General features: G+C 40.6%; 1 protein-coding gene across 1 annotated transcript in view; it reads right to left on the bottom strand.

The window, feature by feature from the left end:
- Nucleotides 1-12,293, bottom strand: part of LOC120722258 (collagen alpha-1(XIV) chain-like) — a 154,349-nt gene that overhangs the window by 6,515 nt on the left and 135,541 nt on the right. The window contains exons 41-46 of the mRNA XM_040013171.1: nt 9,829-9,882; nt 9,655-9,726; nt 7,075-7,110; nt 4,897-4,963; nt 4,562-4,753; nt 806-883 (exon numbers count right to left, since the gene is read on the bottom strand). Coding sequence (XP_039869105.1) covers nt 806-883; nt 4,562-4,753; nt 4,897-4,963; nt 7,075-7,110; nt 9,655-9,726; nt 9,829-9,882 — 499 coding nt within the window. The remainder of the gene's footprint in view (nt 1-805; nt 884-4,561; nt 4,754-4,896; nt 4,964-7,074; nt 7,111-9,654; nt 9,727-9,828; nt 9,883-12,293) is intronic.

Here is a 12,293-nt window from a genome sequence, read left to right as displayed (position 1 = left end):
GCAGCAAGTGTTTGTTTGTCACTTGTGGATAAGAAAGGTGATGGTGAATGTCATGAGGGCAGGAGCAGGAATAACACAGTTCTTCACTCACGCTGAGCCAGAGGCATCTGTTTTCTGTTTTCACAGGAGAAACTGCCCCACCAGGACTCACTTCAGCAGTCAGCAGAAATATGAAATCAATATTTGGATGGGAGTTTCTTTTGCCAGGGGCTAAAATTATCATCCCACAAATATTTCAGAAAAGTACAATGGATGAGGACTGAGCCCCCCCATCCCCACACCTCCCCTCAGCACCCTCATCTTAGAAGAGACTTCCTTTTTCAAAATCTGAAGTTTGGGCTTCCTTTTTTTTTAGTTATCTGATCACAGCAAAGTTTTGTCAGCTTGTTCTAGAAGTATTGATCGCAGTAAACAGAAAATCCCAGCACTGACATATTTTCATAACACGAGCCTCAAATTCCACAAAGCGCACCGGGAAATCAATACAGAGAATTATATTCATGGTCCAAAATGCCTGCTTGCTTTCCTCAGACAGCGATTCAACAGAGAGTAAAGTAAATCCAAAGCAGATTAAGTCTCTGTGCCATTTAATTCCATTGTTTCAATATTTGAAGCCGCTGTGGTTTATTCAGTGGAAACAGTGAATATCTCCCATTCGGTAGCTCCAGCTGAAAACACCAATAAGAAATGTTCAGGAGCAGAAAGATGCCAAATGATCAGATTTAGAAGCAGCTACAGCGCCTTGATGTGTAGCTTGGAGAACGCTGGAGAGAGAGTGTTGAGTATTCCCGGGCTCGTCTCTTACCAGGAGGTCCGGGTGGTCCTCGAGGCCCCTGAGTCCCAACCCCTGGAGTCCCCCTTTCTCCCTTCTCTCCTGGCAGACCTGGAAACCAACAAAGAGATGCACATTTAAACATAAATTCACATCTTACATCTGTCCTCTTGGGTGCCTGCACAGATTAAGGGTTTATAAGCTTTATATGCAGGAGGGAAGGCACAGGTGGAGTAAATGGTGAACCTGATGGTGAACCAACATGTTTCTCAAAGGGCAGGGAAACATCCTAATACTTTTTTACCGGTTTGCTGTAACATATTACAATTACAATTATATAATGGACAGGGACATAATGTTTGGACTCTCAGCTTTTATTTGAGGGTATCCACATTCAAATTGGATGAAGGGTTTAGGAATTTCAGCTCCTTAACAAGTTCCAACCTCTTTGTAAAGGGACTAAAACTAATTGACTCAAAGTCTCTTTCATGGGGAGGTGTGGACAATTCCTTTGTTATGTCATCAGTTAAGGAGATGAAAGGCCTGGAGTTGATTGGAGGTGTGGTGCTTGCATTTGGAAGATTTTGCTGTGAACAGACAACATGCAGTCAAAGGAGCTCTCCATGCAGGTAAAAAATGAGCTGCGAAAATAGAAAAAAAAACATCAGAGAAATTGCCACAATAGTACAAATGGCAAAATTTACAGTTTGGTACATCCCGAGAAGGAAAGAAAGTTCTGGTGAACTGAGCAAGCAAAGAGACCTAGACGTCCATGGAAGACAACAGTGGTGGATGTTCGCAGAATCTTTTTCATGTTTAAGAGAAACCCCTTCACAACAGCCAACCAAGCGAACAACACTCTACAGGAGGTAGGAGTATCGATATCCAAGTCTACCATAAAGAGAAGACTGCATGAAAGTAAATACAGAGGGTTCACTGCAAGGTGTAAGTCACTCATAAATCTCAGCAAAAAAAAAGGGTAGATTGGACTTAAAAAAAAAAAAAAGCTGGCAGAGTTGTGGAAAAATATTCTTGTACAGATGAAACCAAGATCAGCCTCCACCAGAACGATGGAAAGAAAAAAGTATGTTGAAGGTGTGGAACAGCTCATGATCCAAAGCATACCACATCATCTGTACAACATGGCAGAGGCAGTGTGATGGCTTGAACGTGCACGGCTGCCAGTGGTACTTGGAAACCCGTGTTTACTGATAATGTGGCACAGGTGTTCAGATACATACTGTCTTAAGCCAGTTGAGTTTGTATTTCACTTGCTGAAGACTAAACTTCGGACAGAAAGGCCCACAAACAAACAGCAACTGAAAGCCACTGTAGTAAAGGCCTGGCAGAGCATCGAGGAGGAAACCCGGCATCTGGTGATGTCCATGAGTTCAAGACTTCAGGCTGTTATTGCCAGCAAAGGGTTTTCACCCAAGTATTAGAAACAAACATTTTATTTACAGTTATTTAATTTGTCCAATTACTTCTGAGCCGCTGAAACGAAGGGATTGTGTTTAAAAAGTGATTTAGCTCATCTCATTTTTATGCAATCTTTTTGTTCAGCCTGCTGAATCAAAGCTGAACATCTGAAAGACTTCAACTGCATCTGAGCTATGTAATTTATTCTTATTATTTATTTGTCTGTTAAATTTAAGATCCATATTTTTATTTTTTCCTGATTAAAAATGCCAAATAAAAACATTTTTATGAGTTTTTAATGCACTTTATCTGCATTTTAATTGTCTTCATGCCTTTTGGCAAATGAACCAGATTATTGATGTTCAGACAGGTTCAATCTCTTTGAGCCTTACTTACAATATCAAATACAAATTCAACAGTGAATTAATGTCATATATGTCTGCTCAATTTTTCATGAAATAACAAAGGAACGGGCCTCTCCAGGCCATGAATCCGCTCCTCACTCAGCTGTCCAATTACTTTAGATTGTCTAAAAATGAGGTACAGTGTATAAAAAAACATTCCAAATAATAATTCCCATCTTGGTTGTTTGGCTTAGAATCCACCACGGTGGAGCCAAAAATACAAAAATGCAAATTATTAGCCTAACTGTAGTTTCAAGCATTCATTTGTTGTAGTCGTCCTTCCAAAATGTCCCAAACCTAAAGGTGTCTACAGACTGTAACATGAGTTCATTGCACCTTCACAAGTGTTAAGTTTGAACACTATTACCAAACAATGTATAATATGGCACAACCTCTTACTTATGTTTGTTTGTTCGGATGAGTAGGTCTTACATTTACTGTCTCTATCAGTAGTTAAGCTTCTGAGTAATTGTCCAATGCTTGCTCTTCCAACGTTGTATTATATGAATATTTTCATAGAAAATTTGCTAAATGAATTATGCCTCTGTGATCAGCCCAATAAAATGTATGATAAACCCAACGTCTGCTCTGCGCAGCTGTTCGAATGACCTAATGGAATATTTTTTTGTACACTCTAATATTAAAGAACCACATAAAACTAATGTGCAGATTTTCTGCCGTGCTGCTTTTACGGCCGCCTTAATCAATCGCATCAATAAAAAGGAAGTAAGCACCACGAGGCTGGAAAACATTTGACATTACCTCAAATAAAAATGCGTTTTCTACTACGGTGGCTTCATTATGACTGTAACTTGATGATTGCAACTCCATTGTCTCACTGTCTGTCAATTTTACTGAAAAATATTCTAATGTTGAGCCTGATTCTGGTAGCCCTGCTCTCACCATCTGTTCATATGAAAGCCATACATCTTAGAATGGATGCTTACTCTGGTTTCAGTTCTATAAAACAGTAAATCAGTGTGTTTGTAGTAGACCAGTGGCTACAGATCATAAATGTCATTAGGGAGACTCAAAGACCTGAACCTTGACACTTCCTGACACAAGTTCAAGTGCTCTGAGCTTTCCAAAGCCTTCTCCGTGTGAGTGCGTGGGTGTGTGTGTGTGCGCAGGCTCATTCAGCATGTGGTTCTTCAGTGTGGGTTGCGTGTTTTCGTGATGAGAATGGAGCCTCATAAAGGCTGTTTCTCCTCTGAGGGCTCGTGGCAGGGGAATGACCTCATGGATATTAGAGTTACTGTCTTCTGGCCTGGACTGAACCTCACAGGAGCGCTGATGCTGACTGTGAGTTTGTCTGGAACCTACACAGACCACAAAATACAGCAAACAAGCAGGCGGGTTTGAGAATTTCTTGCTTTTTTCCCCTCCCCGAATCCTTTCTTTTTCTCACTGATAATTAGTGACATGGAAAAACATGGAAGCTCAATGTGTTGAGCTTTTAGGGGTTTAAAGCAACTTTTCAAAATTCAGCAGCTGTAATGTATAATTCACAGAGATGACGGGTTTCTGTCTGGACACTGACAATGTACAGCTGAAATAATGAGCACAGCAGAACCAGACAGGTTCATCTGATGGTACTCATAGTCAGAAAATTGGTACTTATTTTACCCAGAGTGCAACTCACACTAGGGGCTCTACTTTTCTCACTGCAGTTTTTATTTCATGTGTATCTCGCAGCTAATATTCCTATTATCTGTCTTAAAGACGTTAAATTACTTCAAAGGCTTGTGACTGTATTTTTCTTAATGTCTTGCTAAATATTACACACAAACACATGCCTAATAAATACTCAAGTTTCTGTCTTTTTGACGCTGTTAAATGTGGGATGTTGACTCCTCAGTCATAGCAGTGATAAGGGAAAAAAAATGACCGATGTGTGCCTGTTGACACGAGTTGTCTAATGTCAACAAACTCTGATTTTAACCATGAGCACAGCTTTATGTCTCACCCCTCTCGCCTGGTTGCCCGTTCTGGCCGTTAGTACCGGGAAAGCCTGGCCTCCCGGCTGGACCTTGCTCTCCCTGAGGACCAGGGGTGCCTCTCCTACCCGGCTCTCCCGGTGGTCCAGGCACTGTTCGGACTGACACCGCTGGCTGCATGGGGATCTGGTTCAGGAAGGAGTTGTAACGCGACAAGTGGCCTGAAATAGATGGCGGAGATTGAATGATTTGAAAACACCCAGATTTAACTTTTGACATTCATGTATGTTTTGTTATTTAAAAAAAAAAATCAGAAGTAATGAAGCATGCTCGTGTTAATCTGTAAAAAATCGAGATTACTCACTCTGGATGAGCTGTTCACACACTTGACGTGCAATAGCTCGCACAGCCGCCTGGGACTGCACATCACCCTGGAAGAACAAACACAGAGCTCGTAGGATCTGACTTTACATAACCACACGAACATAAACTGCCAGACCAGACGCTGATAAAGTGGTGGGCGGGTGTTTTTTTATGGGTGTTTAATGAGTGTACTCCACCTTTACTCCACACTGACACAAAACAGAAAGCCAGAACCATAGCAAGTACGTGAAAACTGGACGATTAAATATAAATCCAGATTTAATTACACTAATTATTTGGGCTAACTTTGTTGAGTGTGCTTCTATAGTTTGTATTTTAAGAATTTATCTTTTTTTTTTTTAAGCAGTTAACTTGTCATGAGGAGTACTACACAGGAGGTGTGAAAAACAACCCAGACTACATCTCAAAAAAGATGAAATTACAAAGCCAATAACAAAACGTTTGGGACGTTGTATTGCATGTAAAATGATTTGTGGCTCTCATAACCCATATATTATTCCCAATAAAAATAGAAAAAATATCAAATGTTAAAAAGTATTCACTATTTTAGGAAAAATATTAGCAATTTGATAGCAGCAACAGCATGTTTAGCACCGTGTAGCATCCCCTCTTCTTTTAACAACAGCCTATAAACATCTGGAAACTGAAGACACCAGCTGTTGGTCTTTTGGGAGAGAAATGTTGTCCCATTGTTGATTGACACGGGACTTTACCTGCTCAGAAAGATCTTGGGTCTTCTTTATCATATTTTTTTTTCATATTGTCATTTTGTTTAAAAAGTGGCTGTCAGTAGTTACTTAAGAGGCACTGTGTCAGTTTTGCCGAGCAAAAATTTAGAGAGGAAAGTATTTAAAAGGTTTGTAGCTTGTAATTTACCACAAATGTCATCAAATTTCACAGAGAATAGAAGCATGTCTCATTTATATGGACGAGCAGGATTCATGTGTAATTGCAACTGGTAGATGACTCAGGGCTATGAGCATGGTCCCATATTTCGAGTCCTCAAAAAACAAGTATTTTAATGAAACAGATCAGAACTCAGGAAGGGAAATCTCATTACAAACACATATAGAGCGTAACTTTCATGTAGTTTTTAAGCTAATATCAGAGCTTTTATGTACCAAATGCAGCATTCAACAGGACTCATAGAGATCTGAAATGTGTAGATTAATGTCTTTATCTTAGAGTAATACCTGCATCAATCGCAGTACTTGCGAATGATGGAAATCTGACAATATTTCTTTGTCTTTTTTCACATATCGTGCTGGTCAGCTGTTATTCTGATGCTCCACCTGTGCTGTTGGATTTACCCAGAGAACAGCTGTGCAAACATACACCGCCGATGAGCAGGTCTGCTTGTTTTTGTTACTGAAGTGTGTGCTGCTTTCGATAAAACGCGGATCATTATTGAAGTGGACTGGCTACCTTGCACTCGACTGAGTGCATCTTTGCTAATTTGTCCTGCTTACTAAATTTGCCCCCTAATGTCAGATTATCTGAACCTCTGTCTCTCTGACTATGAGCATCAGGTGTTTGTTTATATAAGAGCAAGAATACACATTAAAAATAACATTGCATTAAAAATGTATTGTTTAAGAGTTACACAATTCACTAGAGCTTTCCTACCATCACAACTGGGCCACCTCACCCAAATATACACTAAGAAAAAAAAATCCTCTCGCACGTTTTCTCCCAGCCTTTCATGTCACATTGTACTGAAATTAACTGCAGCAAGGTACAAATGTCCCCAATAGTTGCTTAAAATGAAGCAGAAACAGGAATTACAGGTTCGATTCAAGCTGGCAAGTTGCGTGTCTCTCAAGCCCTCGGCGGTGACGGCCTCTTTCCCGTGTCAGCAGAAATACAGACCCTGCACTGCTGCAAATTTGGACCATGAACACTGATTTGATTTGGTGCGCCTTAAACGAGGCTGAGGGAGAGCAAGAGGAATAGAGTGAACGTTTGTGCAAAAAGACGAACAGGAAATGGTAACTGCGTGCTGCGGTACGCTGCGGTTTCTCCACAACATGGGCGGGAGGTATTAGTGAGTAATTGTTAGAAGTTTTACTTCAGCAAAAATAACTGTATTTCCACAGCAAAATAAAACCAGTAAAACAAGATTTGCTCTAAAGAGCTGCAAAACAGCGGAAAGACTTACTCTTTCTCCTTTATCGCCTTTGGTACCAGCAGGACCCTGGAACATAAAAGCACACGAGGAGAATAAACAGTCAACAGGGCTGAATGCTCACACACAGCCATCTCTTTTTCTGTCCCCATCTTATCAAGCCCCATCTCTTCATCTCTTTTCATCTCTGACATAACAGCTAGTACAACTAAATACATCTAAAATATGACAAAATGAGCCCAGAGTCTTTGTTTTCTTTCCATAACACTCATGAGCTCCAAAGTTAGAGTGCTCACAAACAGAGGGCATCATCTGTGTCTTGGATGGGCTTGCTTTCCTCCAATGTCAACACTGTAAAGCACAGAGATGCATATCTGAACACGGTACGCGCATACTCTGAAATACCTGCCAAGCTTGCATATCAGAGGCAAATAAAAGACAAAGATTTCCTGGCCGCGTGAACTGTGAGCTGATACAATAAATATAAGTGTGATGCTGCTGCAGCTTTTGAATAGAGTTTTGTTTATCTTGGGAAAACGTGTCCTTGACCACCAACTGACAGGCTGCGTTTGTGTGTGTGAGGGAGGCTGAGCTGAGAGAGATAGAGAAAACGCGTGCATGCTGGCCTGGGATATTATATGCATATTATACGACAGATGATAAAAAGGCTTTGCCAACATTTGACACAGTGGCTGAATTGGAGTGCAGGTCTGAACAATAAAAGTCTCTTCCTGGACCTCCGCTGCGTGCCTGTTTGGAGGTTCTGAATCTTCCTGGGCACATAAATGTCGACTATCTCATCAGGTGCCAAAGAGCACAAGAAAGACAGAAGAACAGCTCTGGTATAAATCAAATTTCTTTTATGACTCAATCAAAAGTGTCTTTCCATCATGTCTTGTATACAAAGAGTCTTTCCAAAGTGCAGAGTTGGTGTTTTTTCACTCAAAATATTTCCCATTTTATCTGAGAAGGAAAGTCCACTTACGAAGACTTCAAATGTGGACTCATAAAACAGCCACTAGGTTTGTTCCTTTTTTTCCTTTTCATAACTGGCAAACGCCAGCTAGTCAACCCCTCAGGTGGTTGACTAGCTGGAAACCACATCCAGAAACTGTATCTGGTCTCAGTCCCACAAACTCAGAACGTTGGCGAGAGCTACGACGTGTTTCAACATCTACTGACAACCAGAATGAGATTTGGCAAATATGCAAGTCAATCAAGGAGTAAAGCATATTTAGATTCTCACTCAGTCTTCTCCCTTCCAAAGACCTCCATGCATATGTTTTGTTCTAAGTCTCTATTAAAAAGCTTCATAAATCCCTATATTTACAGATGGCACATAGCATTTCCAGATGCACCATGTCTTCCCTAACAGAACAGTTTGGGTTTCACATTAGATGCTCGAGGCAAGAATTTGTAGAAAGTGCAGAATGACCTTCTTCTCTGCATTTTTAAACTCTATGCTCACTCTGTGCTCAAGAAACTGTCTCTTATCTAATTTGTCAGAGTAGTGGGATAGATGTACCAGGTTCTACCTCAGACAAACAGGTAGAGTACTCTAGGACTCACTTCTGAAGCAAAGTGGTAAATTTCCCTCCAGAAATAACTGTCTGCTATTTTAAACAACTTGTTTAAGAAGAAAAATATTCTCCTGCAGCACTGGTGAAAGGTTGCAGGGGGCAGAACAGACACTGAATCAGTAATTTCTGGTTGAGATAAAGTTTGAAACTCAAAGTTTAATAAAACGCCAGGAAGGGAAATGTTTTTCCATTCATTTAATAGATGCATGTTTGTACATTCATAAAGTGTTTGCTCCCCCCCCTCCTTCTGTATCTCGTAGAATCGCCAGATGTGATCTCTCACTGTTTTTGGGTATATGTTGAGGAGAGAGGAAGTGATTTATAGCCCTACTGTCTGAGCCAAACTTGCTGCTGGCCTGCAAAGCTGACCCAAGACTAGATTAGCTGTCACAGGACTCCACAGTATCATCTGTTCCTGTTAGCATTACACAAAGCATGGATCCCCACACCATCTCCTCAGCATCCTCATCTAAAATTATGTTTCCTGCACAAATTCTTTTAAAGGGCTAAACAAGTCTGACTTACTGTACTTCGGATATTAAAGCTAAAATAAAAGTTTTAAGGCTTCTCAATTTGCGACCAGTAAATCATTAAGTTGACCTTAAGCACCTTGGTGGATGTAAGATGAATTCTTGTTAACATGTTAACATGACCCATATGCACACACTACCAAAAACATGACCTCCTTGGCAGAGGTTGTGATGTTAGTTTGATTACTGCTCAAAAGCGGAGGAAAAGGGAAATATAAAGTGGAAGAGAACAAGACTTCCTCAAGGACTAATTACATCTGAATATGAGGGAAAAAACCAAAATGTGTATTTACAGTTCCTAAACTTTGTGTAGGTAGGTTTATGTGAAGGTTGGTTAATATGGTTCTGGTCAGACAATACGGTGTTTTCTCAGCATACACAACGCATCATGTCATAATATTTCATTGCAAAGTCCTCAGATAAATGCAGTATCATACTAATCTTAACAACAACAAAAAAACAAAACCGAAAAACAAACAAACAAAAAAAACATTTTCACTCACAGGAACTCCTTGATCCCCTTGTGGCCCTGTTGGCCCACCTGGTCCTGAAGCTCCTGGTGCTCCTGGTGCTCCCTGAAAAAGGTGCAGATGGAGAACAAAGATGGCTGAAAGCTGAGGGATCAAGTGGATTTTTCACACAAAATCACAGTGGAACTAATAAGAAAACAGACTTACAACTGGTCCTGGGGGTCCTCGTTGCCCCTGTGGTCCAGTATTACCTGGCAGACCCTGCATGAGTGAAATACAGTACATTTATTAAAGTCGGCTGCACTCTTTTAATTCCTGTGGGCTTCTCCGGGAACCCAAACGCTGTTGCATCTGCAGCTTCTGCTGGTGGTAACTGCACACACCAAATCAAATCTACTTTCATTTTATACAAAACACAGTTTTATTATTTTTCACTCTCTTTTACTTTTACACACCGCTCTGCATTTAATCATAAGTTATTATTCATCCCTGACTCACTTCAACACTGCGTCTTTTGTCTATCCTCACCCCTTACCGCCAACCGGTCCTGACAGATGGCCCCGCCCCTCCCTGAGCCTGGTTCTGCTGGTGGTTTCTTCCTGTGAAAAGGGAGTTTTTTCTTCCCACTGTTACCAAGTGCTCGCTTATAGCTGCAGGATCTTTACCTTACAAAACCTTTAGGTGATTGTTATTGTGATTTTAAATGCACCTCTACCACTTCATGCATGATACATTTATGTACTATGCGGTGATTCTTTTTCAAAAGCACAGTTTTTACATCAGAAGCACACTGAAATTGTGTAGGCCAATTTTCTGAATGCCCGCATATAATAACATGATTTTAAATGACATGATGGTGGACTTGTTTTAGGTCAAAATATAGTTGTAATTCGAATTGAACAAATTCCCTGTTATTAATACACAGTTTGGACGCTGAACACGGCATCGTAGTGTTCTGGAGAACAGCTTAACCTGAGGTTAAGCTAATCCTTTCATTCCAGTTTGGATGTACTTTGTGGTTAAACACTGAGTCCCCTTCAGTCTTAACAGACTCAGATTAACCTTTGTGAGGGGAAGCCATCCATTAATAACAACAAAGCGACATAAACATGGAGAGTATGACACAAATGAAGACTCCCCAGTGGGGCTACATCCTACTGTCACCAAAGTTAAACTGTCATCCTTTCAAATAAATATAAGCAGTTTGTGACAGCACAACAAAATCTGCACTTATTGCACAACAAGATATGCCGGAGTTTCTCTGAAATAGCTGAGCTGCTATGAGACATCTGAAAACTCTTCAGCGAGAATTACTCTGGTGTCACACAGTAAACACTCGTCAACCCACTAATGGGACTCTGGAGAGGGCCTCAGATCCTCCCAGTAGTCATGCCTTAAAATGTCGAATACATTTTACTTTGAAATCCTTTCAGTCTGAGCAGAAGCGAATGAGGAGCAACAAGAATTCAAATCTTTGTGAAGCAAATCTGCTGAGGTCCTGGGCAGAAGTCCGCCAGCAGTCGCACTAAATACTCACCATTTAATCACACAAAATGTTTCATTAATGCAAGTATAGTAAGGATGTATCCATCCAGCACTAATATAATGTCTAATGTACACACAAACATCATCAGTTACAGCTATAGTGCAATCCTGATTTTTCCTTTTCTGTCTCTGAGGTTCAAATAAGAAATTCAGTCTCCGGCCTTTTCTCACAGAGGTCAGGCTCATGAAAATGTATCACTGCTGTTGCATTTCAGAATCAGAGCAGCTGCAGGTTTAAGGGCTATAGTCTGAGAAACTGTGGGGAGCCTAATCTAACTGCAGCATAATATCCATCAACAGTGCACAGGCTCTGTTTTTGTAACCTCTATTAAAAAGTCTTTGTATTAATTTTAAACTTTCTATGCAAAGTCCTGCGAGGACACAGACGGGTGAGAACTGTAGCGTCGCAGTGTTGGATAATTTATAAGTCACCGGTAGATCCCAAATAATAAATGTGCGAGCCAAAGTGATGGCCCTCACAAGAATTTCATCAGGGTTTCATGAGCCTGGATCTTGGGGAAAACTTGGATCAACTTAGTTTTCTCCTGAGTTGGGAAACTTTGACAAAATAAAAATTTATAGCTTTGCTTGATCCATTTCTCTGTGATATTACGAACAAATAAAGTACCTCGGAGACAGTTGCTGTTGTTTCATCTGATCTAACTGGCAGCAGTCCACTTTTAGGCAGACTTGTGTTTGTTTTTTCTCCAAGCCAGGCTATCTTTGGCTTATATACACCTCTTAAAGACTTCTGTACTGTGTGTATGCCCATAGGAGGAGAGTGATACTGATACAGTTTTACCGTATCAGGAAAGGATCATCTGCTTTCCCTAGCTGGCATTGTACACACTGGATGATACAGGCTGGTGTAAATCCCCATTTATTGCTAATCCCAAAAGTACCACACGCATTGTGAATGGCTATTAAGTTTCTCTAATTACTGCTCAATTGGTAAAAGCTTCCTTTCTATATTGCAGTTAAATGACTGTTGATATCAGAAATTGCTGTTGCATCGATAACATCTGATGAACTGATATTTAGCGCTATTCCCTCCTTCTTTGGATGCATTCAGCCTGAGAGCACTGCTGGATTTAATTCCACAGCAATTAAAGCACTGATTAGAGATA

Source organism: Simochromis diagramma, unplaced genomic scaffold (assembly GCF_900408965.1).
Source record: "Simochromis diagramma unplaced genomic scaffold, fSimDia1.1 OVJJ01000618.1, whole genome shotgun sequence".
NCBI lineage: Eukaryota > Metazoa > Chordata > Actinopteri > Cichliformes > Cichlidae > Simochromis > Simochromis diagramma.
This window is presented reverse-complemented; position numbering and strand designations above follow the sequence as displayed.